The sequence below is a fragment of the Rhincodon typus genome, chromosome 17 (genome assembly GCF_021869965.1).
Source record: "Rhincodon typus isolate 14 chromosome 17, sRhiTyp1.1, whole genome shotgun sequence".
Lineage (NCBI taxonomy): Eukaryota > Metazoa > Chordata > Chondrichthyes > Orectolobiformes > Rhincodontidae > Rhincodon > Rhincodon typus.
Window position 1 is genome coordinate 1,949,378 of NC_063348.1, and position 27,179 is coordinate 1,976,556.

Below are 27,179 nucleotides of genomic sequence, written 5' to 3' on the forward strand. Positions count from 1 at the left end.
AGCTTTCCTGCTCCTCTGATGCTGCCTGACCTGCTGTGTTCCTCCAGCTCCACATTGATATTACGTGATCAGCCACGATCATATTGAATGGTGCTGCAGGCTCAAAGGGCCAAATGGCCTACTCCTGCACCTGTTTTTTATGTTATGAGGAGAAAGCTACAGGCCAATTAGCTAACAACTGTAACAGGGAAATGCAGAAATCTATTAAGGTTGTTATAGAGGGGCCCTTTGAAAATCTTAATCAGATATAGTTTTGTGAAAGGGAAATCACTTTGCCTAATTTATCAGAATTTTTTGAGGAACTAACGAGTAATATATATAAAACAGAACTGGTGGATATAGTAAACTTAAATTTCCAGAAGATATTTGACAAAGTGCCACATTAGAGGTAAGAGGCAAAGTAAGAGCTGATAATGTACAAAATATCATGTTTACATGAGGATTGGTTGACTAGTGGAAGCAGAGATGGGCATATTTGTGTTGTTGGGGTGTGACAAGTGGTATGTCAAAGATATCAGTGTTAGTGCTTCACATGTTTGCAATTTGGACAAAGGGACGGATTTGTGGTTGCTAATTTGCTGATGAGGCAATGTCAGATAAGAAAGTAAACTGTCAAATGAACATATATCTGAAAACAAACATAATATGTTAAGTGAGTGAGCAAAATATTGACAGAGTAGAAAGTTAAAAAATGTAAATTTGTCCACGTTGGAGGAAGAATAGAAAAGCAGGATACTATTTAAATAGAGAGAGATTACAGAACCCTGGTACATGGATCACAAAGAGTTAGTACGCAGGTACAACTGGTAATTAGAATCATAACAACAGACAAAATCAGTGCAAGAATAGGCCATTTGCCCCTTTGAACCTGCTCCGCCATTCATTATGGTCACAGCTAATCATCCAACTTAGTACTCTGTTCCTGTTTTCTCCCAATGACCTTTGACTTCTTTAGCCCTGAGAACTATACTTAATTTCTTCTTGAAAGCATTCAATGTTTTGCCCTCAACAGCTTTCTGTGACAAAGAATTCCACTGGCTCTCTGGCTGAAGAAATTTCTCCTCATCCCATACTTGTATCCTTAGACTGTGGCCCCTGGTTTTGGCCTCCCAGGTCATTGGGAGCATCCTTCCCTAGAACACAAATTGTTGTTTATTGCAAGGTGAATGAAATATAAAACTAGGGATGTTTTGCGATCGTTGTATAGAGAATTGGTAAGGCGTCTTCTGGAAAACTGTGTGCAGTTCTGGTCTCGTTATTTAAGAAAGAATGCAAACTCATTAGAAGTGATTCAGATAAAGTTCACTTGAATTACATCTTGGAATGTGGATTTATCTTATTAATAAAGTACAAATGTTTGTAATAATTTTAGAAACCATCAAAGGATGACTAAAAAGGAGTAAAATTGAAGTATAAGAGAAAATTAGCAAATTAAATAAACAAAAGGTAGAAGCTTCCACAAGTCTATTTCCGCAGAAAGACAGTGTATAGTGGTAACTTCCCTGGACTAGTAATCTAGAAGCAGGTTACTGGTCTATGGGCAAATGTTCAAACACCACTATGATGGCTGATGAAATTTAAACTGTATTCATTGATTTAAAAAAAAACAACTGGAATATAAAGCAAGTGTCGGTGTTGGTGACCATGTAACTATCAATGACTGTTGTAAAAACAGATCTTGCATACAAACGGGCTTTGGGGAAAGTCATTTTCTTTTCAGACTCACATGTGACTTCCAACCACAACAATGTAACTGACTCTAAACCCAACTTTGAAATGGTCTACCAAGCCACCCGGTTCAAAAACAAATATGGATGGGCAACAAACACTGGCCATGCCAGTAATGCCCATTTTCCGTCGAAGAATTTTTTAAAAAACTAAAGTAAGTGTTAGCCTTTTAAAGCTATGGAATTAATAATGGGAAGTACGAACCCTTGAATTTTTTCACAGTAGAAGAGACAGCAAGTATCTCAAGAATAGTTGAAAGTAAAAGGACAAAAGTGAGTGAGGAACTTTAAATAATCACAATTACCAAGAAAAACAGTTCTAGAAAAGTATAGGGACTAAAAGCTGTCAGGTACCCTGAACCTAATTGTCTGCATGCTAGGTTCTTACAGGAAGTAGCTGCACAGGTAATGAATGCAGTCATTGTAATCATTCAATTTTTTTTCCATTTTGGAGAAGTCCCAGTGGATTGAAAATAGTGTCAATACAACACCTTAATTCAAGAAAAGAGGGAAATAGCAATCAGGACACCAGTTAGTCTAACATCTTACAGTGAGAAACACTAGATCCATTATGAAGCAGTTAATAACGGGCCAACTAGAAAATCGTAACGTAAAGACCATATCTCTCATTTTTCTGTATTGTTGATTGTGGGAAAAGAACTGCTTTACAAACCAAGGAGTTTTTAAGGATTGCTGCACTTTTTAAAAGCAAGTGACCTGACACTCATTGCTGCTTGTTCAAGTAATAATGAAGTCTGGTTACAATTGGCTGGAGCCAAGTGCTGTGTATAACTAGAGCTTTGGCTGGCAACAAGTGGTTGATTGGTCTGTGGACTAGTGACAAGTTATTGATGACAAAGACTTTCTGCCTGCCAACAGCTAGGTGATTGGTTCGCAGGTAGCTGAAGAGTTTGGGGATATGAATGTTTCGGCAAAAGCCATTGGACCTTTGGAAGCGAGGGACCTGTTTTTGCTCTGCAGTAAAAAGCATTTCAAAACTGAAAATAGCCAGTTTATTTCCTTTTCCATTTGCTGCACACTATCATTTTTAATTGATAAGTCAAAAATATTTATATGTGGGAACCGGCCACCCTGTGCATCCTGTAAACTGATGACAGTACATGAGAAAAAAGACAGAAGAGCAGCACACTGATCAGCACAACAATCATCTCAGCAAACCTGTGGATAGGGTCCACTGAGCTGCATTCCCAATTTATCCCTCTACCCATAATATAACTAGGGAGAAAGTAAGACCACTCAAGGATAAAGGAGGGAACTTGTGCTTGGAGGCAGAGGATTTGGGTGAAATCCTAAATGAGTACTTTGCATCGGCATTCACCCAGGAGAAGGATATGGAGGGTAGTAAGATTTGTGTGGAACATACTAATATGCTTGGGCATTTTGAGATCAAGAATGACGTGGAATTGGATCTCTTGAAGAGCATTAAGGTGGATAAGTCGCCAGGACCCGATGGTATCTATCCCAAGCTCTTGAGAGACACAAGAGGTGAGATTTTGAGGGCCTCGACCAAGAACTTGCATCCTCGCTAGCCACTGGAAAGGTCCCGGAGGACTGGCAAGTAGCAAATGTCATTCCTCTGTTCAAGAAGGCAGTAGGGATAATCCAGGAAACTACAAACCAGGAAGCTATTGGAGACAATTCTTAGGGATATGATTGACACACATTTGAGAAAGTATGGCCTGATTAGGGACAGTCAGCATGCTTTGTGGAGGGCAAGTGACGTCTTACTAACTTGATTGAATTTTTCAAGGAGGTGATGAAGGTGATTGATGACGGTAGAGCAGTAGATGTTGTTTACATGGATTTTAGTTAGGCTTTCAAAAAGGTCCCTCATGGTAGGCTTATCCAGAAGTTTAAGATGCATGGGATCCATGGTGACTTGGCCGCGTGAATTCAGAATTGGCTTATCCATAGAAGACAGAGGGTAATAGTTGAAGACTGTTTTTCAGGCTGGAGGTCTGTGACTAGTGGTGTTCAGTAGGGATCCATAATGGGACCTCTGTTGTTTGTGATATATACAAATGACTTGGATGAAAATGTAGATGGGTGGGTTAGTAAGTTTGCAGATGACACAAAGATTGGTGGATTTGTGGATAGTGTAGAAAGTTGTCAAAGGATACAGATCAGTTGCAGATATGGGTGGAGAAATGGCAGATGGAGTTTAATCCAGTTAAATGAGGTGCTGCACTTTGGGAGATCAAATGTGAAGGAAAAGTATACAGTTAATGGAAGGACTCTGAAGAGCATTTATGTAGAGAGGGATCTTGAGGTTCAAGTCCATAGCTCCCTGAAAATGGCCACGCAAGGAGATGGGGGTAGGGAGGGGGTGGTGGTAAAGAAGGCATATGGCATGCTTGCCTTTATTGGTCACAGTAAGTACAAGAGTCAGGATGTGATGTTGAAGCTTTATGAGACTTTGGTTAGGCTACACTTACGTATTGCCTACAGTTCTTATCACCACATTACAAGAATGATGTGGATGCTCTGGGGAGAGTGCAGAAGAGGTTTACTGGGATGCTGCCTTGATTAGAGGCCATGAGCTATAAAAGGTAGGCTAGAAAAACTTGGGTTGTTTTCTGTTCAACTGGGGAGGCCAAGTGGAGGCCTGATAGAAGTCTATAAAATTATGAGATGCATTGTTAGAGCAGGTTGGGCCTGTACTCATTGAGGTTTGGAAAGCCTCATATAAGATTCTGAGGTGGACTGCCACACTAGATGCTGGGAGAATGTTTCCTCCCATGGACCAATCTATGACTGAACTTAATTGCTTTTGGCCAAGTCCTAGTTGCATTTGGAGGATTTGTTGCTACAAGGCACAAGAGTTTACGCATTGTATCTTAGCAAAATTGCTGCATTAAAAGATTACCATGCCTCTATGGAGTCTCTCATGCTTCATTTCCACCCCATCTTACCTGTTACCCTTCCCACAATAACTCAGTATTTGGTGAATATCCACCAAAGACAGGCATCCCTTGCACCTGTGCCATCTCTAAAACTGCACAGTGTACTCAGATAAGCACTGACATTCTGAAACTGCCTGCTGGCTTAAGGATGTGTCCACATGATGTTGGACAAGAGGAAGATGGCATTGCAATTCTCCAACAGGAACCTGGAGGTCCTGGTCAATGAGGTGGCACAGAAGAGGGCCATCCTCTTCCTTACTAAAGGAAGCCATGTCACCAGACTTTGCCAGTCTGGTCTGAGGTTGTCACCCAGCTCAGTGCTGTCTCCAGGTGCAGAGGAATTTTCATGAGAAGGTCAGTGACTTCCTCCACTCAGCCAAGCTAAGTATCATACAGTTCTTTTTTCCACTACATACCCAATCTATCAGTGCCATTGCGTACCTTCTACCAAGGCTCATGGTGCCTGCAAATCTTCACTGTTGCCTGCAAATCTTCACTCACCTGCTCTCCTCATGCAAATTCACATACTACTGACCTTGTATGCCCCGTGTGCTGCCGCCTTAGTCCTTCGATACATCTCACCACCTTTTGCCCACATGCACCACATCATCTCACTTACTAACAACTGTTTTTACAAGCAGGGAAGACAGTCCATAGCAGGACAGACAGATGTTGGATGGGTGGAATTGTGCCACATATCAGGCTCCACACCACCTATGAGGAGAAAATTTTGGGTCCGCACAGGAAAAGACTGGATCACTCCTAGGGAATGCTGAAATGTCCATGTCCCACCAAACATGTAAGTACCTCTCTGCATACCACCAACTCTCCCAATAACCTACTATCACTCTCAGTTGTTAGGCGTCACTTCTAATTACAGTTCACAAGGTCATCTCTCTCTTACGTTTTACATCTTCCACAAGCACACCCTCATTTTCAGTGTCAAAAATCCTGGCTCAAGTACTATCCTCAAACTCTGACAAGAGTACAGAGGCCTCAGAGGAAGCATTGGCAAGCTGCATCTTGCTACCCCATCGGCCCAGATGCAGACACCTTGGTGGGAACTTCTGTGAGAGAGAATTAGGGAAAATGATCTGATGAGCATCTCACTGTTACGGCTCCACACCTGACCCAGGAAGAAACAGCCCAGGCAGTTGACACTCAGAGGAATCCTGGAGACCAGCCACCTGCTGAGGCCCAGGCAGGAGATGACCCTGTCAAGACAGCAATCAAACACTTCACTTCAACTTTCTACCAACTCATAAGCTATGAAATCCAAATCATTTTTTTCTATTCGCTTGTGGAACATGAATGTAGTTGGCTGGGTCAGGTGGTTGTAGTGATTGTGACGAGGTCAGCCAGCTGGATATCAGAGTGTGAGTTCCCTCATTGGAGCTGTTAACCTGGTCTAATCAGGGAGCCCTCGTTGATACTCTGAAGCCTGACTCTGAAAGAGGCAATACCAAAGTCAACGACTGTTCATGTGTAACTAACGCGTGACTTGGTGATGGGATACTGGCCTCTGTGGAGTTATTTCAGTGGTGAGCCACACTCCATGTGCTGCAGGTAGATCATCAATGCCTTTAGGGAGAGAATTCCAGTACTTTGAGATAGTAAGAACTGCCAATGCTGGAGTCAGAGATAACGCAGAGTGGAGTTGGAGGAGTACAGCAGGCCAGGCAGCATCAGAGGAGCAGGAAAGTTGACCTTTCGGGTCAGGACCCTTCTTCAAAACTGGGGGAGAGGGAAGGGAGCTCTGAAATAAATAGAGAGAGGAGGGGTGGGGCTGGAGAAAGTAGGTGGGATGGTGATAGGTGAGTGCAGGTAGGCAGTGGTGGGGATTGGTCAGTGAGGTGGGAGGAGCGGATAGGTGGGAGAGAAGACGGACAGGTTGTGTCAACATAAGTCCTTAAGAGGCCAGTTGTTCACTTTAGATCTGCTTCCAATCTGACTGCAATCTTGAGTCAGGGAATGAGGGTGGAGGAAAGTTCAACAGATCTCCTTACTGGCGCCTTAGGTCGGTAAAAGGGAGACACCCCCATTACTAACCCTCCGTTCCTTACTGCAAAAGACCACACCTATCTGGTCTTGTGGCTGTGGCTAGACTGTTAAGAATTCATGTAATTCCAGAAGTACCACCACTTCCAGTATTGCTACTAAATCTACTGAGCTATAAGGCAATTGGATGTCTAGAAGCTCTTTCAAGAGGGATTTCCTCCCAAGTGAAGGGCGAAAGTCTCGCCTCCATCAATTGAGATTCCAAAACGTTAAATGACTGGGGAACACCTGGCACTGGCAATGATAGATTTCTCAACAATACTTTGGGACAGGAAACTATACCATCCAAAATTCATGCTCCATTTTTAACTGAAAAACGAATAAACAGCACAGAGCACCTGAAGAAAAACTGACAGCCTTCTGTCAGATACTTGTGGCTACAGTGAGAAAAATCGCACAAGCATTCATTGAAAGATCTAATGACAAAACATTCAAATCTGTGATCATATTTCCTATAGTAGGTTATGCTGTTCTCGTAGTTGAAGTAGACTCCATGATACAGCATAAAAGTACCAATCACCTCTGTCAGGCACAGGTATCTAAATAAGACCTTTCAGGTCAATAAACCTACTGGAGATATTTCAATGGTTTGAAGCAAGCAACTTATCTAATGCTTGATTAATTGTTTCCAATCTATATTTCCTATCTTCTCTTGCATGTCATTTTCAAGATTATGCAAAATGCAATGGGTTCCCATTAGGAAATCTCTTATACTGCGTGAGGTTTTCATTTAAAAGCTAACAAAAGCTAATATCTTTAAGAAATGCGTTTGAACTATTTTTCCTTATTGTATATCTAATACAATCAAAATATTAATAAATTCTAGTATATTGTGTAATATAAATATCCAAATATATTTTAGCACAAAAATACTAAAACCTAATGTTGATACATCGGAAATCTTTCAAACATTGATCTTAAAACTTACGACAAAAGTCAGGTGTTCTCCAATCAATGCAAACGCCAGCATCTAAGCATGCCTTAGCAAAGGCTGCAACAGCATCACAGAGACAATCGCAATCTCCAACTAGTTCACAACCACATGAATCTCTAATACATTTATCATAGTATGGAAGCCACTGGAGCTGGAAGACAAAAATAAAAATAATAGAGCAAAAATTATGGGTGATTTTAATTTTCATGTTGATTGAGTTAATCAAAATAGAAATGGTAGCTACAATTACAAATTCATAGCATGCATTCAGGTTAGTTTCCTAGATCAATACATGATGCAGCCAATCAGGGAAGAGGATATCTTGGATGTGGTAATAGACAATGAAGCAGGTTTAATAAATTACCTCAGAGTAAAAGATTCCTTAGGAAGTAGTGATCATAACATGATCAAATTTAACATTCAGTCTAAAACTGCGTAACTTGAATAGGCAACAACTGGGCTTAACTTAAGGGAATTACAATAAAAAGAAGACAGCTTTAGCTACAGAGTACTGATTGGATGGATTAACAGGAAAGCAGGCAGTGGCCAACATGTAAGCAGATAAGTCATGACTCTCAGCAAAAATATATCCCAGTAAGGAGGAAAGATTCTAACAGAGGGGTAAACTAATCATGTCTAACTGAGGAAGACAGTATTAAGTTGAAAGAAAAGCACAGAAGTCGGCAAAAGTCAGTTTTAGCCCTGAAAACTAGCCCTGAAAAGTGGTGAGGAATTTAAAACCTGATAATAAAAGCTTCTTTGAACATATAAAATGGAAGAGAGAGGTCAAAATGAACAAAGGCCCCTTAAAAAACGAATTTGCAGTGATAGTTATGGGGAACAGAAATGGCACAGAACTTAAACAGCTATTTTCTGTCAGTTTTTATGGTTGAAGATACTTCAAACATCCTATTACTGTAAAAGAATAAGGGCGGGGGTAAGGAATTAAGTACCATCAACATCACTAGAGAAGTTGCATTATGCAAACTAATGGGGCTAAAAATGGATAAATATTCTTGCCTTGGTGGTTTGCATCCTAGGATCCTATGTGACACCCCTATTCAAAAAGGAAGAGAGGCAGAAAGTGGGTAACTATAGGCCGATTAGCCTAACATCTATTGTCAGAAAAATGTTGGAATCAATTATTAAGAAATTTATAGCAGTACATTTTGAACAACACAATCTAATCAAGCACAGTCAGCATGGCTTCAAGAAAGGAAAATTCTGTCGACTAATTTATTGGAGATTTTTGAGGAAGTTTCAACCAGAGTCGATAAAGGGGGCCCAAGTAGATGTGTTGTATTTGGACTTCCAGAAGGCATTCAACAAGATATCTCATAAAAAATGAAGTCTTCAGAGCCCACAGTGTTGCAGGTAGTATATAGCCATGGATAGAAAATTGTTTGATGGGCAGGAATAGCAAGTGGGGTGTAGAGATTGAAATCAGGTGGATCCTGTTGACTAGGAGATCCTTTATTGGGGTTGTTAACCTGGGCCAATCAGGAAAGCCATGGCTGACCAATATGAACAGGAAATTTAGAATCTCCGCAGTTCAGGGGACTGATTCCGAACTGGCTAGCAACAGCCAGCGTACTGTGAACAAGTAAACAAAGAACAAAGAACAAAGAACATTACAGTACAGGAACAGGCCCTTCGGCCCTCCAAGCCTACACCAATATGCTGCCCGTCACAACTAAAACCCCTTACCCTTCCGGGGACCGTATCCCTCTATTCCCATCCTATTCATATATTTATCAGGACGCCCTTTAAAAGTCACTATTGTATCTGCTTCCACTACCTTCCCTGGCAGCGAGTTCCAGGCATCCACCACTTTCTGTGTAAAAAAACTTGCCTTGTACATCACCTTTAAACCTTGCCCCTCATACCTTAAACCCCTGGCCCCTGGTAACTGACTCTTCCACCCTGGGAAAAAGCTTCTGACTGTCCAGTCTGTCCATGCCCTTCATAATCTTGTAGACCTCTATCAGGTACCCCCCCAACCTCCGTCGTTCCAGTGAGAACAACCCAAGTTTCTCCAACCTCTCCTCATAGCTAATGCCCTCCATACCAGGCCACATCCTGGTAAATCTTTTCTGTAACCTCTCCAAAGCCATCACATCCTTCTGCTAGTGTGGCGACCAGAGCTGAACACAATATTCCAAATGCAACCTAACTAAGGTTCTATGAAGCTGCAACATTACCTGCCAATTTTTAAACTCAATGCTCCGGCCGATGAAGGCAAGCATGTCATATGTCTTGTTGACTACCTTTTCCGCCGGCATTGCAACTTTTAGTGACCTGTGTACGTGTACACCCAGATCCCTCTGCCTATCAGTACTCTTAAGGGTTCTGCCATTTACTATATATTTTCCAACTGGATTAGACCTTCCAAAATGCATTACCTCACATTTTTCCAGATTAAACACCATCTGCCATCTCTCTGCCCAAGTCACCAACCAATCTATATCCTGCTGTATCCTTTGACAGTCTTAATCGCTATCCGCAATTCCAGCAACCTTTGTGTCATCGGCAAACTTACTAATCAGACCAGTTACATTCTCCTCCAAATCATTTATATATATATTACAAACAACAAAGGTCCCAACACTGATCCCTGAGGAACAGAACTAGTCACAGCCCTCCATTCAGAAACACACCCTTCCATTGCTACCCTCTGTCTTCTATGACCGAGCCAGTTTTTTATTCATCATGCAAGCTCACCTCTGACCCCGTGCGACTTTACCTTCTGTATCAGCCTGTCATGACAGACCTTGTCAAAGGCCTTACTGAAGTCCATGTAGACAACATCCACTGCCCTACCCTCATCGATCATCTTTGTCACTTCCTCAAAAAACTCAACTAAGTTAGTGAGACACGACATCCCCTTCACAAAACCACGTTGCCTCTCGCTAATACGCTCACTGATTTCCAGGTGGGAGTAAATCCTGTCTTGAAAAATCCTCTCCAATAATTTCCCTACCACTGACGTAAGGCTCACCGGCCTGTAATTAGCTGGATTATCCCTGCCACCTTTCTTAAACAAAGGAACAACATTGGCTATTCTCCAATCCCCTGGGACCTCCCCTGTAGCCAGGGAGGATACAAAGATTTCCCTCAAGGCCCCAGCAATTTCCTCCCTTGCCTCTCTCAGTATTCTGGGGTATATCCCATCAGACCCTGGGGACTTGGCTACCTTAATGTTTTTCAAGATCCCCAATACCTCCTCCCTTTTGATCTCAACATGACCCAAACTATCTACACACCCTTCCCCAGACTCATCATCCACCAAGTCCTTCTCTATGTTGAATACTGACGCAAAGTACTCATTTAATACCTTGCTCATTTCCTCTGGCTCCACACATAAATTCCCTTCCCTGTGAACCAGATGGGTTTTTCTGACAAATCAACAATGGATTCATGGTCATCGTTAGATTCTTATTTCCAGACATTTATTGAACTCAAACTCTACCATGTGCTGTGGCGGGATTTGAACCTGGGTCCCCAGAACACTATCTGGGTCCCTGGATTAACAGGCCAGCAATAATACCACTAGGCCATCAACTTGGAAGAGTCTGTTTTGGTTTTAAACTTCCTGGACACCCTCGCAGTCACTGTAGACAATATCCAACTGTGGACACAAAAAGATCCTGTCCTAATGAAACTAAAAGAACTGGTGGTAATGGGGGAAACAGGAGAGTCATTGCAACCAGGATTGAAACCTTTCTGGAACAAACAAGACCAGATCATTGCTGTAGAGGACAACATATTACTAGAGGGAGCAAGGTTGATTGTCCCAAGTAAAGGTTGCCACCAGAAACTGGCTGAACACCACCAGGGTCATCCAGGGGCTTTCAAGATGAAGATGCTAGAAGAAGATATGTCTGGTGGCCAGGGTTGGATGCCAACATAGCTGCATAGGTGGGGCAGTGCCCAGAGTTCCAACAAGGACAAAAATTGTGACCAGCAGCGCTGCCCACATTCGTGTGAAGTGCTGAGTAAACCCTGGACTCAGTTGCATGTCGGCTATACCAGTCTTTTCATGGGCTCAATGTTCCTGGTCATTGTTAACACCCATTCAAAGTGGTTGGACATGCGTAAAGTCATTCAGCAAACTCAGGGATGACAACTGAGAAGCTGCGAGCATCAATTGTAATACATGGGAGTCCTGGATGTATTGGTCATGGACAATGGAATGTCATTTACCTGTGTGTGTGTGTGTGTGTGTGTGTGTGTGTGGAAACAGCAGCAGGAACGCCAATGCAACGTACCTCCTCCAAGCAAGAAAGACAATTTAATTCAGGGGATGAAGTCCAGTGCTGCAACTGTCGAAATGGCTCTGTATGGGTACAAGGTGAGGTTGATGCAAGGTCAGGTCCATCACTTACAAAGTTTGGGTAGGTGATACAGTCCTGAATAAGCACATGAATTACTTGAAAGCTGTTACCTTGCAAACCGGCCAGGAGCGAAACGTACCTAGCCTCTCAGAACAGCCAGAAGGCCTGTCAGAAATTATAAGTTCTCCCCCTCCATTTCGTGTTGAAGAAACCTCAGAGTCCAAGATGGATGCAGACTCGATATCATTACTGCCAGAAGAAGAGGAGGAAGCTCCCTGGAATGCTTCAGATGCAAGAGACAGACGACAGTCCAGTACATGCAGCCCATATTAGAGTCCAAGTCAAAGGAACCTGACCTAGGACAACAATAATGCAGGAAAAGCTACAAGAGAAAGACCAAGCCCACACTCCCAGACTTATGTGACGGCGTGGGGAGGGGGAGGGGTGGTGCAAGGGATGTAGTGATTGGAGTCAGGTGGATCTTGTTGACCTTGAGATCCTTGATTAGGGTTGTTAATCTGGGCCAATCAGGAAATCCCTGGCTGACCAATATAAACAGTTCAGGGGGCTGACTCTGAGCTGGCTGGCCACAGCCAGTTTACTGTGCACAAGTAAATAAAGGGTGACTTGGTGACGGGATACAGGCCTCTGTGCAGTTATTTCATGGGGATAAGGATTTCTTTTTCATGTTGGTGACGTTTAACTGGTAGAATTCCATACGGATCAGTGCTGGGACCACACCTGTTTATAATTCGGCAAATGGAGTATAATGAGGGAAAATGTGAAGTTCATTTTGGAAAGGAGAACAAAAGAGTATTATTTAAATGGAGAACAGCTGCAGAAAGCTACAACACAAAGAGACTCAATAGTTGTACATGAAACAGAGAAAAGCTAGCGCAGAGATAATCAGGAAGGCTAATGGATTGTTGGTCCTTATTTCAAAAGAGTTGAGTATAAGAATGGGGAAGTTGTTACTGCAATGTTCAAGATACTGATGAGAGTACATCTGAGCAGTTTGGTCCCCTTATCTAAAGAAAGTTATTATTTCATTTGAAGAAGTTCACAGAAGGTTCACGAGGATAAACTCCAATAGAGAGGGATTGTTTTATGAGCAAACATTAAACAAGTTGGGATTCTACTCATTGCAATTTAGAAGACTAAGAGGTGATCTCACTGAAATGGATAGGATTCTTGAAAGGGCTTTATGGGGTAAATGCTGAAAGGATGTTTCCCTCATGGGATAAGTCTAGGACCAGACGGCAGAGTTTCAGGATAAAGGTTGCCAATTAAAAACTGTATTTAGGAGGAATTTCTTCTGTCAAAGAGTTGTGAATCTTTGGAACTCCTCGCCATAAAAAACTACGAGGGCAGAGTCCTTGTGTATATTTAAGGTTGAGATAGATAGATTCTTAATCAGTAGGGGAATCAAGAGTTACGGGGAAAGGCAGGAAAGTGGCCACGGAGAATGTCGGATCAGATATGAATGGCACAGCAAGCTCGAGGGCTGAATGGCCTACTCCTGTTCCTTTTATAATGGTCATATCCTACAGAGAAGCTAGCATAAAAGCCTATTCTAACTTTAAATCCTGAATAACTACACATTATTCCCCATGGCCCCAACAATATCCCCACTCTACACTCAACACCCATGTCTTTTGAGTATTTTTTTCCAGGAAGTGACAAAGATAATTGATGAGGGCAAGGTAGTAGATATTGTCTCTGTGGACTTCAGCAAAGCCTTTAACAAAGTTCGTCATGGCATGCTGATATAAATGTTACATGGGATCCACAGTGAGCTGTTAAGAAGGATATTGGAACTGCCTTAGTCATAGAAGACAAGTGAAAGGATATTTTTCTGACTGCAGATCTGTGACCAGCGGTGTTCCGCAGGCATCAGCGCTGGGACCTCTGTTCTTTGTAATAATATATAAATGATTTGGAGGAGAATGTAGGTGGACTGATTAGTAAGTTTGTGGATAACACAAAGATTGGGGGAGCTGAATAGTTAGGCAGATCGCCAGAGAATAGAGTCAGATATAGATAAGTGGAGACTTAGGTGGTGAAATGGCAAATGGAGTTTAATCCAGACAATTGTGAGGTGATGCACATTGGAAGATCTAATGCAGGAGGGAAGTATACAGTAAATGGCAGGACCCTTAGTAGCTTCAACATAGTGGGATCTTGGCGTACAGGTCCATTGGTCTCTGAAAGTGGCAAGGCAGGTGGATAAGGCTTGTCTTCATTGGTTGGGGTACAGAGTATAAAAATTGACAAGTCATGTTGCAGCTGTATAAAACTTTAGTTAGACCACGTTTGGAATTTTGTATATAGTTTTGGTCACCACACTACAAGAAGAATGTGGAGGCTTTGGAGAGAGTACAGAAATGGTTTACCAGTAAGTTGTCTGGTTTGGAGGGTATTAGCTATAAAGAGAGTTTGGACAAATTTAGTTTGTTTTCACTAGAATACCAAAAGATAAGGGGTGACCTGATAGAGGTTTACAAAATCATGACAGGTGTGGATAGAATGGATAGTCTGACCTTTTTTTCCCAGGGCAGAAATGTCAATCACTAGGGGACATAGGTTTAAGGTAGAAGAGAGTGAGTTTGAAGGAATTGTGAGAGGCAAGTCTTTTACACAGCAGGTGCCAAGTGACTGCCACAGGATATGGTGGCAGCAGTTACAATAGCAATGTTTAAGACAGATATATCAGTGGGTAAGGAATAGAGGGATACAGACCATGTAGAGACAAAATATTTTTAGTTTAGAAAGGCATCATGTGTCGGCGCAGTCTTGGTGGTCTGAAGAGCCTGTTCCTTTGCTGTCCTGTTCTTTGAAATAACCAAATATCCAATACCTTACCCTTGAACCCCTGTCTGAGTTCTGAACCTCCCTGACCCTACTGGACTAGCACTAGAACTGGAAATGCTTCGCAAACTGACCCTACTCACTTAATCCCAACCTCACCATGCTACCACCCTACACACTTGCCACTCGCTTCAGTTATGTCACTCAACCTACCCCTTTAACCACCACCTTATCTACCTATTGAGTTAAACATTCAACTATTCACAAACCCCTTTGCTTACATGTTTATTAACTAACGGAACGAAAAGCTGTTCCAACATTATTCTGTTTATAGTGAACTCTTGCCAGAATATGGCAGCTATGCCTTAATAATGGGACTGTCATTGTCTTCTCCCACAATCCATAGCAACATGGAAGTAATTCGATGGAAGTCAGCTCCACATTTCTCAAGAAGCCAGAATTGAGAGATCAGTCCGAAAATATAAAGTGCCATTACAGGACAGAAAAAGGATCAAAAGGCAATTTGAAGTGATTGCTGATTCAATTCAATCAAGGTCAATAATACAATCATAAATCCTACTGGCTTTATTCAAATACTTGGTCCTGCATGCTTAAGTATTTTGAACAATAATTAGTTGTGTGGCTGCTGTTGAAGAAGAAAATTGTAGATGATGGGTAGGTATCAAGTGCACCAATCAGGTGAGTGCAACAAAATGGCAAATGGATTTCAATGTGGAGAAATATGAAGTAATGCATATGGAATTAGCAAACAAGGCAAAGGAATGCATAATAATTAACAAAATTCTGAAAAGTGTAGAGAAACAAAACTTTAACAAATGAACAGAAGAAAATAAGATGAATAGACCACACAGCCCTTCAAACCTGAGCTTAGTCAAGCATTCATACTGAAAACTTTTGACAACTGTATTAACTAAAACAAGGTTTCATTATGAACATTTGGCTGAGCTCCAAGAATGATCAGTACACTTAGATTTCTGAAAGCACTGTCTACGCTGCTGCCAAGGCAAGTAAAAGTTTGTTTCATTGACACATTGTAATAAGCTGCTGTTTATTTGATGTTTTTCATTGCCCGTATGTTCATTTACACAAGAGTAAGATGTCTGAAGTGGATACAAGCTTCTGACATTGATAGTATAAATGACACTTTTAAGCATTGTAAACTGAGCCATTTTTATCCAAAAGATATTTTCAAATCCTCTACTTATTGTGTCAGTTTCAGAAACATTTCAAAGACCACTTCAAAGACCCACCTTGCCAATAATTCTTTGGTTCTCTAAATAATGAATGCCAGGAAAATGGGTATGGCAAATGTATGGGAGGGCACGAGGGAAAACAGGACATGAAGTGAGGAAAGGGGATTTGGGGGACATAAATGATCATGAGGAATACAAGAGGTATGGCATGTGGGGTAGGCAGGCATTGAACAAGAACACAGAACAGTACAGCAGAGCACAGGCCCTTCAGCCCATGATGTTGAGCTGACCTATTATCCTACTCTAAGATAAAACTACCCTGCATACCCTACATTTTAGTATCATCCATGTGCCTATACAAGTCGCTTAAATGTCCCTAAGGTATCTGACTCCACTACCATCGCCGGCAGCGCATTCCATGCACCCACCACTCTCTGTATAAAGAGCCTACCTCTGACAACTCCCCTATACCTTCCTCCAATCACCTTAATATTATGCCCCCTCGTAATAGTCATTTCCGCCCTGGGAAAAGGTCTCTGGCTATCCACTCTATCGATGCCTCTCATCGGGGTAGGTGATTGAGGATTTTTTTGAGTGCATTGCCAGTAGACTAATTTCTAGTCAGGTGTAAGTTACATTATGGATTGCAGCAGTTCAAAAAGTATGCTCATTTCCACCTTCTCAAGGACAACCAGTAATATGCAATGAATCCTGGCATATCCAGCAATGCCCACATCATTCAAAGAAACATTTTTTTTTAAAAAAAAGAGACATGCATTTCAGCCTGACAGTCTCAGTATCGACCCATTCTATTACCACATTGGGCCCACTACATCAAGAGCAGCAGAGCGGCAAGTCCAATTTCATTCCACCCCCACCCTGCAGGCAGTGGTCTCAGTGACAAAGACTGGTTTTCAGAGGTGGAAACCTTTCAAAGTCCCAATAATTATCTTCCTTGTGAAAATCCAGCCCATTAACTCCATTTCTCTCAGAGGCTGGCTAACCTGCTGAACATTTTCAAAATGTTCTGTTTTATTTATTTTAGGAAAGGGAGATCTCTTGGAAATCGCAGGTCTAGACAGGCGGAGAAACATTGGGATCTTGGAGTACAAATGCATCAATCAATAATTTTGCATCACAAATCATCAAGGCTATAGAAAAGGCACATCAAACAACAGGTTTTACACCTACAGGATTTAATTGAAAAATATGGGAGTTCTGCTAATCCTGTATTGAACATTGGCTAGACCACATCTGGGGTACTACATGCAATTCTGGTGGCCGTAGTGAAAAAGAGAGGTGTTGGGAAAGGTGTAGACAAGATTTACAAAGATGATACCAGAAATGTTTGGATATAAAGAATCAGGAATAATTAACAGGCTCGGTCTTTTGTGTTATGATAAAAATAACCGAGGGGCAACTTGATAGAGGTCTTTTAAAATTGTGAAAGTTTTTTGACAGAGTGCATACAAAAAGAACTTTTGCTCCTGTGGGGGCAAATATAACTAGCAAACATCAATATAAAACAGTTACCAGGAAATCCAATTCATAGGAAGTGTCTACTGCTGAAAATGTGTAATTCCAGCACAATAGTGATTGACTCATATAAGGGGAAACTGGAAGGGGAAGGTAGTACAGGGTTACATTGACAAATTTAAATGAGGTAAGATGGAAGGAGGTTCAAATGGAGCAAAAACACTGGCTGGGCCAAATAACCTTTCTCTGTGCTCCATATCTCAGCTAATTTTATGTATTGACACATGGACTCCAAAAGTTAACTTCTGTGGAGGGTTTATGCAAACTAGGACTGTATTCACTGAAATTTAGAATATTTTTATTCATTCATAGGATGAGTGCTTCTCTGGTTAAGCCAGCATTTACTGCCCATTCCTAATTGCCCAGAGGGCTGTTAACAGTCAACCACATTGCTGTGGATCTGAGTCACATGTAGACCAGAGCAGGAAAGGATGGCTATTTTCCTCCTAAAGGACATTAGTGGACCAGATGGGTTTTGTCAACAATCAACAATGTATTCATGGTAAATAAAAACCGAGAGAACTGTGGATGCTGTAAATCAGGAACAAAAGCAAAGTTACTGGAAAAGCTCAGCAGGTCTGGCAGCATCTGTGAAGGAGAAAACAGAGTTAACATTTCGGGGCCGGTGACCCTTCCTGAGAACTTCTTCAGAATTTTGTATCCATGGTCTTCATTAGACTCTTAATTCCAGATATCTGTTCAATTCAAACTCCACCATCTGCCATGGCAAGATAAGAACCCAGATCCCCAGAACATGCCTGGGTCTCTGGATCAACAGTACAGCAATAGTACCACTAGGCCGTCATCTCCCAAAATTATCAGGGGTGACTTGGTCAAAGTTCTCAAGATATTAAGGTGTACATAAGAACAGTTAAAGAAAACCTACTTGCTCTGTTAAGAGTTTAGATCAAAAGGCACTGTTGAAAAATCGGACTCATGCCTTTCACTATCTTCCCCTTCTTGTTTTCAGCAAGCCAGGGTGCCAACGGGAAGGTAAGGTTGCTTTTTTCCCTGTACAAAAACTTACCTCGTGCAGCAGCGGCCGTCTTGTTTTCAGCGGCGGGTGTGTGGAGAAAACACGATCCAGGAAGTAACTAATATATTCGAGCATTGGCTAAACCCGAAACACGACACGTGTAGTGTCTCCCACCCATCCTACTCCTCTAACCTAAAAAAAAAGTCTGTGTGGAGGGTGGGTAAGGTAAGGGTTTTTTTTAATTCTTCTGGAAATCTAGAGTAGAGGGAATGGAAGCGAGGGCAGTTGCATGCTCCTTTTGCAGGATGTGGGAGGTAAGGGTCACTGCTGGTGTCCTCTCTGACTTCACTTGCGAGAAGTGCACCCAACTCCAGCTTCTCACAAATCGTATTAGGGAACTGGAGCTGGAGCTGGATTAACTCCGGATCATTCAGGAGGCTGAGGGGGTGATAGAGATGAGTTATAAGGAGGTGGTCACACCCAAGGTACAGGAAAAAACTGGCTGGGTGAGTGTCAGGAAGGGGAAAGGGAATAGGCAGACAGCGCAGGGATCACCTGCGTCGTTCCCCTCAATAATAAGTATACCGTTTTGGATACTGCAAGGGTTGACGACCTACCAGGGGAAGGCCGTAGCGGACAGCTCTCTGGCACTGAGCCTCGCCATGTGGCACAGAAGTGAAGGGGGGAGAATAGAAGAGCAATTGTAGTGGGGATTTCAATAGTAAGAGGCACAGACAGGAGGTTCTGTGGATGCGAACGAGATGAACGGATGGTATGTTGCCTCCCGGGTGCCAGGATCCGTGATGTTTCGGATTGTGTCTTCAAGATCCTTAAGGGGGAGGGTGAGCAACCAGCAGTCATGGTACACATCGATACTAATGACATAGGTAGAAAAAGGACTGAGAATGTGGAAAACAAATACAGGGAGTTAGAACAAAGAACAAAGAAAATTACAGCGCAGGAACAAGCCCTTCGGCCCTCCAAGCCTGCGCCAATCCAGATCCTCTATCTAAACCTGTCGCCTATTTTCTAAGGATCTCTATCCCTCTGCTCCCTGCCCATTCATGTATCTATCTAGATATATCTTAAGTGACGCTATCGTGCCCGCCTCCACCACCTCCGCTGGCAACGCGTTCCAGGCACCCACCACCCTCTGCGTAAAGAACTTTCCACGCATATCTCCCTTAAACTTTTCCCCTCTCACCTTGAAATCGTGACCCCGAGTAAATTAGTCCCCCACTCTGGGAAAAAGCTTCTTGCTATCCACCCTATCTATACATCTCATGATTCTGTAGGCCTCAATCAGGTCCCCCCTCAACCTCCGTCTTTCCAATGTAAATAATCCTAATCCACTCAACCTCTCTTTATAGCTAGCGCCCTCCATACCAGGCAACATCCTGGTGAACCTCCTCTGCACCCTCTCCAAAGCATCCACATCCTTTTGGTAATGTGGTGACCAGAACTGTACGCAGTATTCCAAATGTGGTCAAACCAAAGTCCTATACAACTGTAACATGACCTGCAAACTCTTGTACTCAATACCCCGTCCGATGAATGAAAGCATGCCGTATGCCTTCTTGACCACTCTATTGACCTGCATTGCCACCTTCAGGGTACAATGGACCTGAACACCCAGATCTCTCCGTGTATCAATTTTCCCCAGGGCTTTTCCATTTACCGTATAGTTTGCTCTTGAATTGGATCTTCCAAAATGCATCACCTCGCATTTGCCTGGATTGAACTCCATCTGCCATTTCTCCGCCCAACTCTCCAATCTATCTATATTCTGCTGCATTCTCCGAAAGTCCCCTTCACTATCTGCTACTCCACCAATCTTAGTGTCATCTGCAAACTTGCTAATCAGACCATCTATACCTTCCTCCAGATCATTTATATATATCACAAACAACAGTGGTCCCAACACGGATCCCTGTGGAACACCACTAGTCACAGTTCTCCATTTTGAGAAACTCCCTTCCACTACAACTCTGTCTCCTGTTGCCCAGCCAGTTCTCTATCCAGCTGGCTAGTACACCCTGGACCCCATGCGACTTCACTTTCTACATCAGCCTACCATGGGAAACCTTATCAAACGCCTTACTGAAGTCCATGTATATGACATCCACAGCCCTTCCCTCATCTATCAACTTTGTCACTTCCTCAAAGAATTCTATCAAGTTGGTAAGACATGACCTTCCCTGCACAAAACCATGCTGCCTATCACTAATAAGCCCATTTTCTTCCAAATGTAAATAGATCCTATCCCTCAGTATCTTCTCCAGCAGCTTCCCCACCACTGACGTCAGGCTCACTGGTCTATAATTACCAGGATTATCCTTGCTACCCTTCTTAAACAAGGGGACAACATTAGCAATTCTCCAGTCCACTGGGACCTCACCCGTGCTCAAGGATGCTGCAAAGATATCTGTTAAGGCCCCAGCTATTTCCTCTCTCGCTTCCCTCAGTAATCTGGGATAGATCCCATCCGGACCTGGGGACTTGTCCACCCTAATGCCTTTTAGAATACCCAACACTTCCCCCCTCCTTATGCCGACTTGACCTAGAGTAATCAAACATCTATCCCTAACCTCAACATCCGTCATGTACCTCTCCTCAGTGAATACTGACGCAAAGTACTCATTAAGAATCTCACTAATTTTCTTTGACTCCTTGCATAACTTCCCTCCTTTGTCCTTGAGTGGGCCAACCCTTTCTCTGGTTACCCTTTTGCTCCTTATGTATGAATAAAAGGCTTTGGGATTTTCCTTAACCCTGTTTGCTAAAGATATTTCATGACCCCTTTTAACACTCTTAATTCCTCATTTCAGATTGGTCCTACTTTCCCATTGGAAGGTTGGAAGCTGAAGTCCAGGACAAACAGTGTAGTTATCTCTGGATTACTACCAGTGCCACGTGATAATGAGGTAAGAAATAGGGAGAGAGTGCAGCTAAACACGTGGCTATAGGGCTGGTGTAGGGGGGAGGGCTTCCATTATGTGGATAATTGGAGGACACTTTTATTTCCAGGAATTTCTTGTCCTCACAATCAGACCTTGAGTTATGACTCTGGAGCTTGTAATCGCACTTGTTTGTTGTTGTCTGATCCAAATTTTGAGTGCAGTGCAGGTGATGCTCCAGTGGATGGCTGCAACTGCCCAGAACATACATACTTGGATGACACTAGAAAATGTGTCAGTGCAGCTGAATGTCCATGTTTCCTGGCTCATACTGTCATTGCACATGCCAATGAGAAAATAAATCTTTACGGTGGAATATGGTAAGTAAAGTAATGTACTGTTGAACTCCTAATTAGACAATGAACTTGCTGGTTTATAAACAGTTACAAAAACAATTCAGGTTCTGTATTATTTGGTTAAATAGCTTATGATTGCTAATGGGATCATTTTGAGAATACTTCAGTAACATGGATATGTTCCAGGATGTTGCCTGGAATGGAGGGAAGGTCTTACGAGGATAGGTTGAGAGAGCTAGGGCTTTTCTCTTTAGGACGACAAAGGATGAGAGGTGACTTGATAGAGGTGTACAAAATGATCAGAGGTATAGATAGAGTAGACAACCAGAGACTTTTTCCTAGGGTGGAGGTAGCTTTTACGAGGGGACATAGTTTTAAAGTGAAAGGAGGTAGATATCGGGGAGACGTCAGAGATAGGTTCTTTACTCAGAGAGTGGTAGGGGCGTGGAATGCATTGCCGGAGAGGGTAGTGGAGTCGGCCTCATTAGGGGCATTTAAGGGGCTATTAGATAGGCATATGGATGATAGTATAAGGTAGCGGTGGAGGTTAGATAGACCTTAGGTTTAGGGTAAAAGTTTGGCACAACATCATGGGCCGAAGGGCCTGTAACTGTGCTGTACTGTTCTATGTTCTATCCTGCGGAAGGTGGAACCTGTACAGTAAGGACGGGTTGCACCTGAACTGCAAGGGCACAAATATCCTGGGAGGGAGGTTTGCTCGATTGGCAGGGGGTGGGGAACCGGATTTGTAATTCAGAGGATGAGGTAGTCAGCCTTCCAACAGATACAACAGGGAGTGAGGTTGTTAATAAAGAAATGCGGTCGATGGAGCATAATTGTGAACACAGAGATGGTGTGCATACTTCAATGCTATAAGTATCAGAAATAAGGCGGATGAACTTAGAGCATGGGTCAATACTTGGAACTACGATGTTGTGGCCAGGTAGAGGCGGGGGAGTGGCATTGCTAGTCAGGGCTAGTACAGCAGCTACTGAAAGGCAGTTCGAGAATGATCTGTCTACAGAGTCAGTTTGGGTTGAGGTCTGGAACAAGAAAGGAGCAGTCACTTTGTTGGGGTTTTTTTACAGACCCCCTAATAGTTGCAGAGAAGTGGAGGAGCGGATTGGGAGGCAGATACTGGAAAGGTGCAGAAGTCACAGGGTTATAGTCATGGGTGACTTCAACTTTCCAAATATTGATTGGAAACATTTTAGTTCTAATAGTTTAGATGGAGCAGATTTTGTCCAGTGCGTTCAGGAAGGATTCCTGACACAGTATATAGACAGACCAACATGAGGAGAGGCCACTTTGGATTTGGTGCTTGGCAATGAACCAGGCCAAGTGTTAGACCTGTTGGTAGGAGATCATTTTGGCGGTAGCGATCATAACTCTGTTACTTTTACAGTAGTCATGGAAAAGGATAGGTATATACACCAGGTTAAGGTTTATATTTGGGGGAAGGGTAATTATAATTCTGTTAGGCAAGAACTGGGTAACATAAAATGGGAACAGATGCTGTCAGGGAAGAGCACTATAGAAATGTGGAGATTGTTTAAGGAATGCATACTGCATGTGCTCAATATGTTTGTCCCTAGCAGGCAGGGAAGATGTGGTCGAGTGAGGGAGCCTTCGTTCTCGAGAGGCCGAACGACTGGTTAAGAGGAAGAAGGATGCTTATGTAAGGTTTAGGAAACAAGGAACGGAAAAGGCTCTGCAGGGATACAAGTTAGCCACGAAGGAGCTGAAGAAAGGACTTAGGTGAGCTATATGGGGGCATGAGAAAACCTTGGCAGATAGGATCAAGGAAAACTCCAAGGCTTTTTACATGTACGTGAGGAAGAAGAGAATGACCAGAGAAAGGGTAGGGCCGATCAAGGATTGGAAAGGGAATTTGTGCACGGAGCCTAAAGATATAGGATAGATCCTTAATGAATGCTTTTCTTCGGTATTCACAACTGCGAGGGACCTAGCTGTAAAGGAGGACAGTGTGAAACAGGCTGGTCGGCTAGAGGAGGTCGATGTTAGTAAGGAAGATGTACGAGGAATTTTGAGGAACTTGAAGATAGATAAGTCCCCCGGGCGTGATGCGATTTATCCAAGGATTCTATGGGAAGTGAGGGAAGAGATCGCAGGGCCTTTGGCGATGATCTTTTCGTCCTCACTGTCCATGGGTATAGTGCCGGAAGCTTGGAGAGTTGCAAACGTCATTCCCTTGTTCAAAAAAGGGAATAGGGATAACCCTGGAAATTATAGGCCAGATAGTCTTACGTCAGTGGTGGGCAAATTATTGGAAAGGGCTCTGAGAGATAGGATTTATGATCACTTGTAAAGGCACAGTTTGATTCGTGATAGTCAGCATGGATTTGTGAGGGGTGGATCATGCATCACAAACCTAATTGAATTCTTTGAAGAGGTGACAAAACACATGGATGAAGGTACAGCAGTGGATGTGGTATACATGGATTTAAGTAAGGCATTTGATAAGGTTCCCCAGGGTAGGCTCATGCAGAAGGTAAGGAGGCATGGGATAGGGGGAAACGTGGCAGACTGGATTCAGAATTGGCTGACCCTTAGAAGACAAAGGGTGGTACTGGACAGAAAATATTCAACATGGTGATCAGTTATGAGTGGTGTACCACAAGGATCTGTTCTGGGTCCTCTTCTATTTGTGATTTTTGTAAATGATTTGGATGAAGGAGTGGAAGGGTGGATTAGTAAGTTCGCGAACGATACGAAGGTGGGTCGTGTTGTGTACAGTGCAGAGGACTGTTCTAGGTTACAAAGGGACATTGATAGGATGCAGAGCTGGGCTGAGGAGTAGCAGATGGAGTTTATCCCTGAAAAGTGTGAAGTGATTCATTTTGGAAAGACAAACTTGAAAGCAGAATACAGGGTTAATGGAAAGATTCTTGGCAGTGTGAAGGAGCAGAGGGATCTCGAGGTTCATGTCCACAGATCCCTGAAAGCTGCCACCCAGGTGGATAGAGTTGTTAAGAAGGCGTATGGTGTGTTAGCTTTCATTAACAGAGGGATTGAGTTCAAGAGCCGTGAAGTTATGCTCCAGCTATACAAAACCCTGGTTCGGCCACATCTAGAGTATTGTGTCCAGTTCTGGTCGCCTCATTACAGGAAAGATGTGGAAGCATTGGAAAAGGTGCAGAGGAGATTTACCAGGATGTTGCTTGGAATGGACGTAAGGTCTTACGAGGAAAGGTTGAGAGAGCTAGGGCTTTTCTCTTTAGAACAACGAAGAATGAGAGGTGATTTGATAGAGGTGTACAAAATGATCAGAGGTATAGATAGAGTGGACAGCCTGAGACTTTTTCCTCGGGTGGACGTAGCTATCACAAGGGGGCATAGTTTTAAAGTGAGTGGAGGTAGATATAAGGGAGATGTCAGAGGTAGGTTCTTTACTCAGAGAGTGATTGGGGCGTGGAACGCATTGCCGGAGAGGGTAGTGGACTCGGCCTCATTAGGGGCATTTAAGCAGCTATTAGATAGGCATATGGATGATAGTATAAGGTAGGGGTGGAGGTTAGATAGACCTTAGGATTAGGGTAAAAGTTTGGCACAACATTGTGGGCCGAAGGGCCTGTACTGTGCTGTACTCTATTCTATGTTTTCTTGAAATGAAATTAGGACATCCTCCAATACATCTTCCCTTACTGGCACTGGATGTGGCAAAACTGCCAATTTTAAATCTGAGATCAGGTATTAGCTCACTAATTACCAAATTTATTCAATTTAATTTCACAAAATTCTGGTCTGGAAGCAATAAAACACACATTTATCCCATCAAACATATTAGTATAAAAAACCATTTCATCTTAATAATGAATCCATAGAATCGGTGCACTATGGATGCAGGCCATTCAACCCGTTCAAGTCCCCACTGAAGAGTGTCACACCCAGATCCACCGCCCCACCTCATCCCAGCACTGAAACCCTGTATTTCTCATGGCCAACCTACCTAGCCTGCACAACCATGGACACTACAGGCAATTTAGCATGGCTAATCCACCTAACCTGCACATCTTTGGTGTGTAGGAGGAAACCAGAGCATCCGGAGGAAACCCACACAGACATTGGAAAAACCTGCAAACTCCACACAGACAGTCATCTTGAGTCTGGACTTGAATCCAGTCCCTGGCACTATGAGGCAGCAGTACTAAGCACTGAGCCACCCTTCCTAGGAATTCATCTAGCTGGCTTGTAAATTAATTCTTCAATATCACTGTAAGAGATCACATTGTTTTCATTTTTTTAGAATTATAAACAAATAGATGTTGCACTGCTATAACTGAAAATGAAAGTAAGCTTTTTGCAATAAGGAAATAAAGTGTTGCAAACTGTTGAGCTGTGCAACACAATGTTGCTTTCTGGAAGCAGTAAGAGGGCAAATTCAAGACTGACACGGAATCTTTTGAGTTACAGAAATTCTGCCTGCCTGGCAACAGTCCTCTGATTGATTGAGCTGCAGTGTTTTAAAAGCTGTAGGTTCCAAGAGCAGCAGACTAAAAAACATCCAGAGCTGTAGACTGAAGCGTCCATCTGTCTTCCTCCATGTGGGGAAAAAAAAGACAGAAAAACCAAGAAAACTGAAAAGAAAGAAAGAATTTATACAAGAAAAGACCAGACCTTCATCTGTCGTTTACTGATTGAATTGAAGAACGGCTGTCACCATAAGACAACAACGTATCACTGCCAAAATGAAAAAGACTGGAAGAAATAAATTTCCATTTTGCGGTCTGGACATTCAATGATCTTTGAAATTTTGTTTACCCAGCATAAACTTATATTTTTCCACCCAAGTTATACTGCTGTAGTCTGTCTTACTTGTGATAGAATCTCTGTGTATCTGGGGTTTTTAAGAGGTATAATTTAAGATACATAAATTAGAAATCCTTTCTTTTCACTGTTCTTGTTGAAGTTATGTGATAGAATAGATAGTTATTTTTCTAATACCGAAGAAGCTTGGTGTGAAGTTCTTTTCTCCTAATTCGCAGTTAGTTAGGCAAATTGGTCATTTTGGCGGTGTCACTTGGTGTTCAATGCATTTATACATCTTGCAGCATTTTGAGGAACCATGGGGCATGATTATTGACACACACTTATCAGTTAAGTCATGAAAGTAACCAGTCCTGCAACTTGTTTCCCAACTCATTTTTGTTATTCACTTAAATTATCCTTCTTGATACCATATTACACAACCTAATTTTCTTTTGAATAACAACATATACTAGCTTTTCTTTTGTCACTTGAACTTTCCTTCAGTTCTATAGCAGTTGATAAACTCAAAGAAACAGACAGACAGTGAAATATATTTTATCTTATAATTCTCTGAACTAGGTAGGCTCTTTTTGATATAACAAGGTGTAGAGCTGGATGAACACAGCAGGCCAAGCAGCATCATAT

General features: G+C 42.6%; 1 protein-coding gene across 1 annotated transcript in view; it reads right to left on the bottom strand.

Moving 5' to 3' along the window:
• The window catches only part of LOC125485263 (mucin-6-like), a 200,254-nt gene that overhangs the window by 24,122 nt on the left and 148,953 nt on the right, over positions 1 to 27,179 (bottom strand). Inside the window, exon 10 of the mRNA XM_048607276.1 lies at positions 7,638 to 7,794. Within this exon, the coding sequence (XP_048463233.1) occupies positions 7,638 to 7,794 (157 nt within the window). The remainder of the gene's footprint in view (positions 1 to 7,637; positions 7,795 to 27,179) is intronic.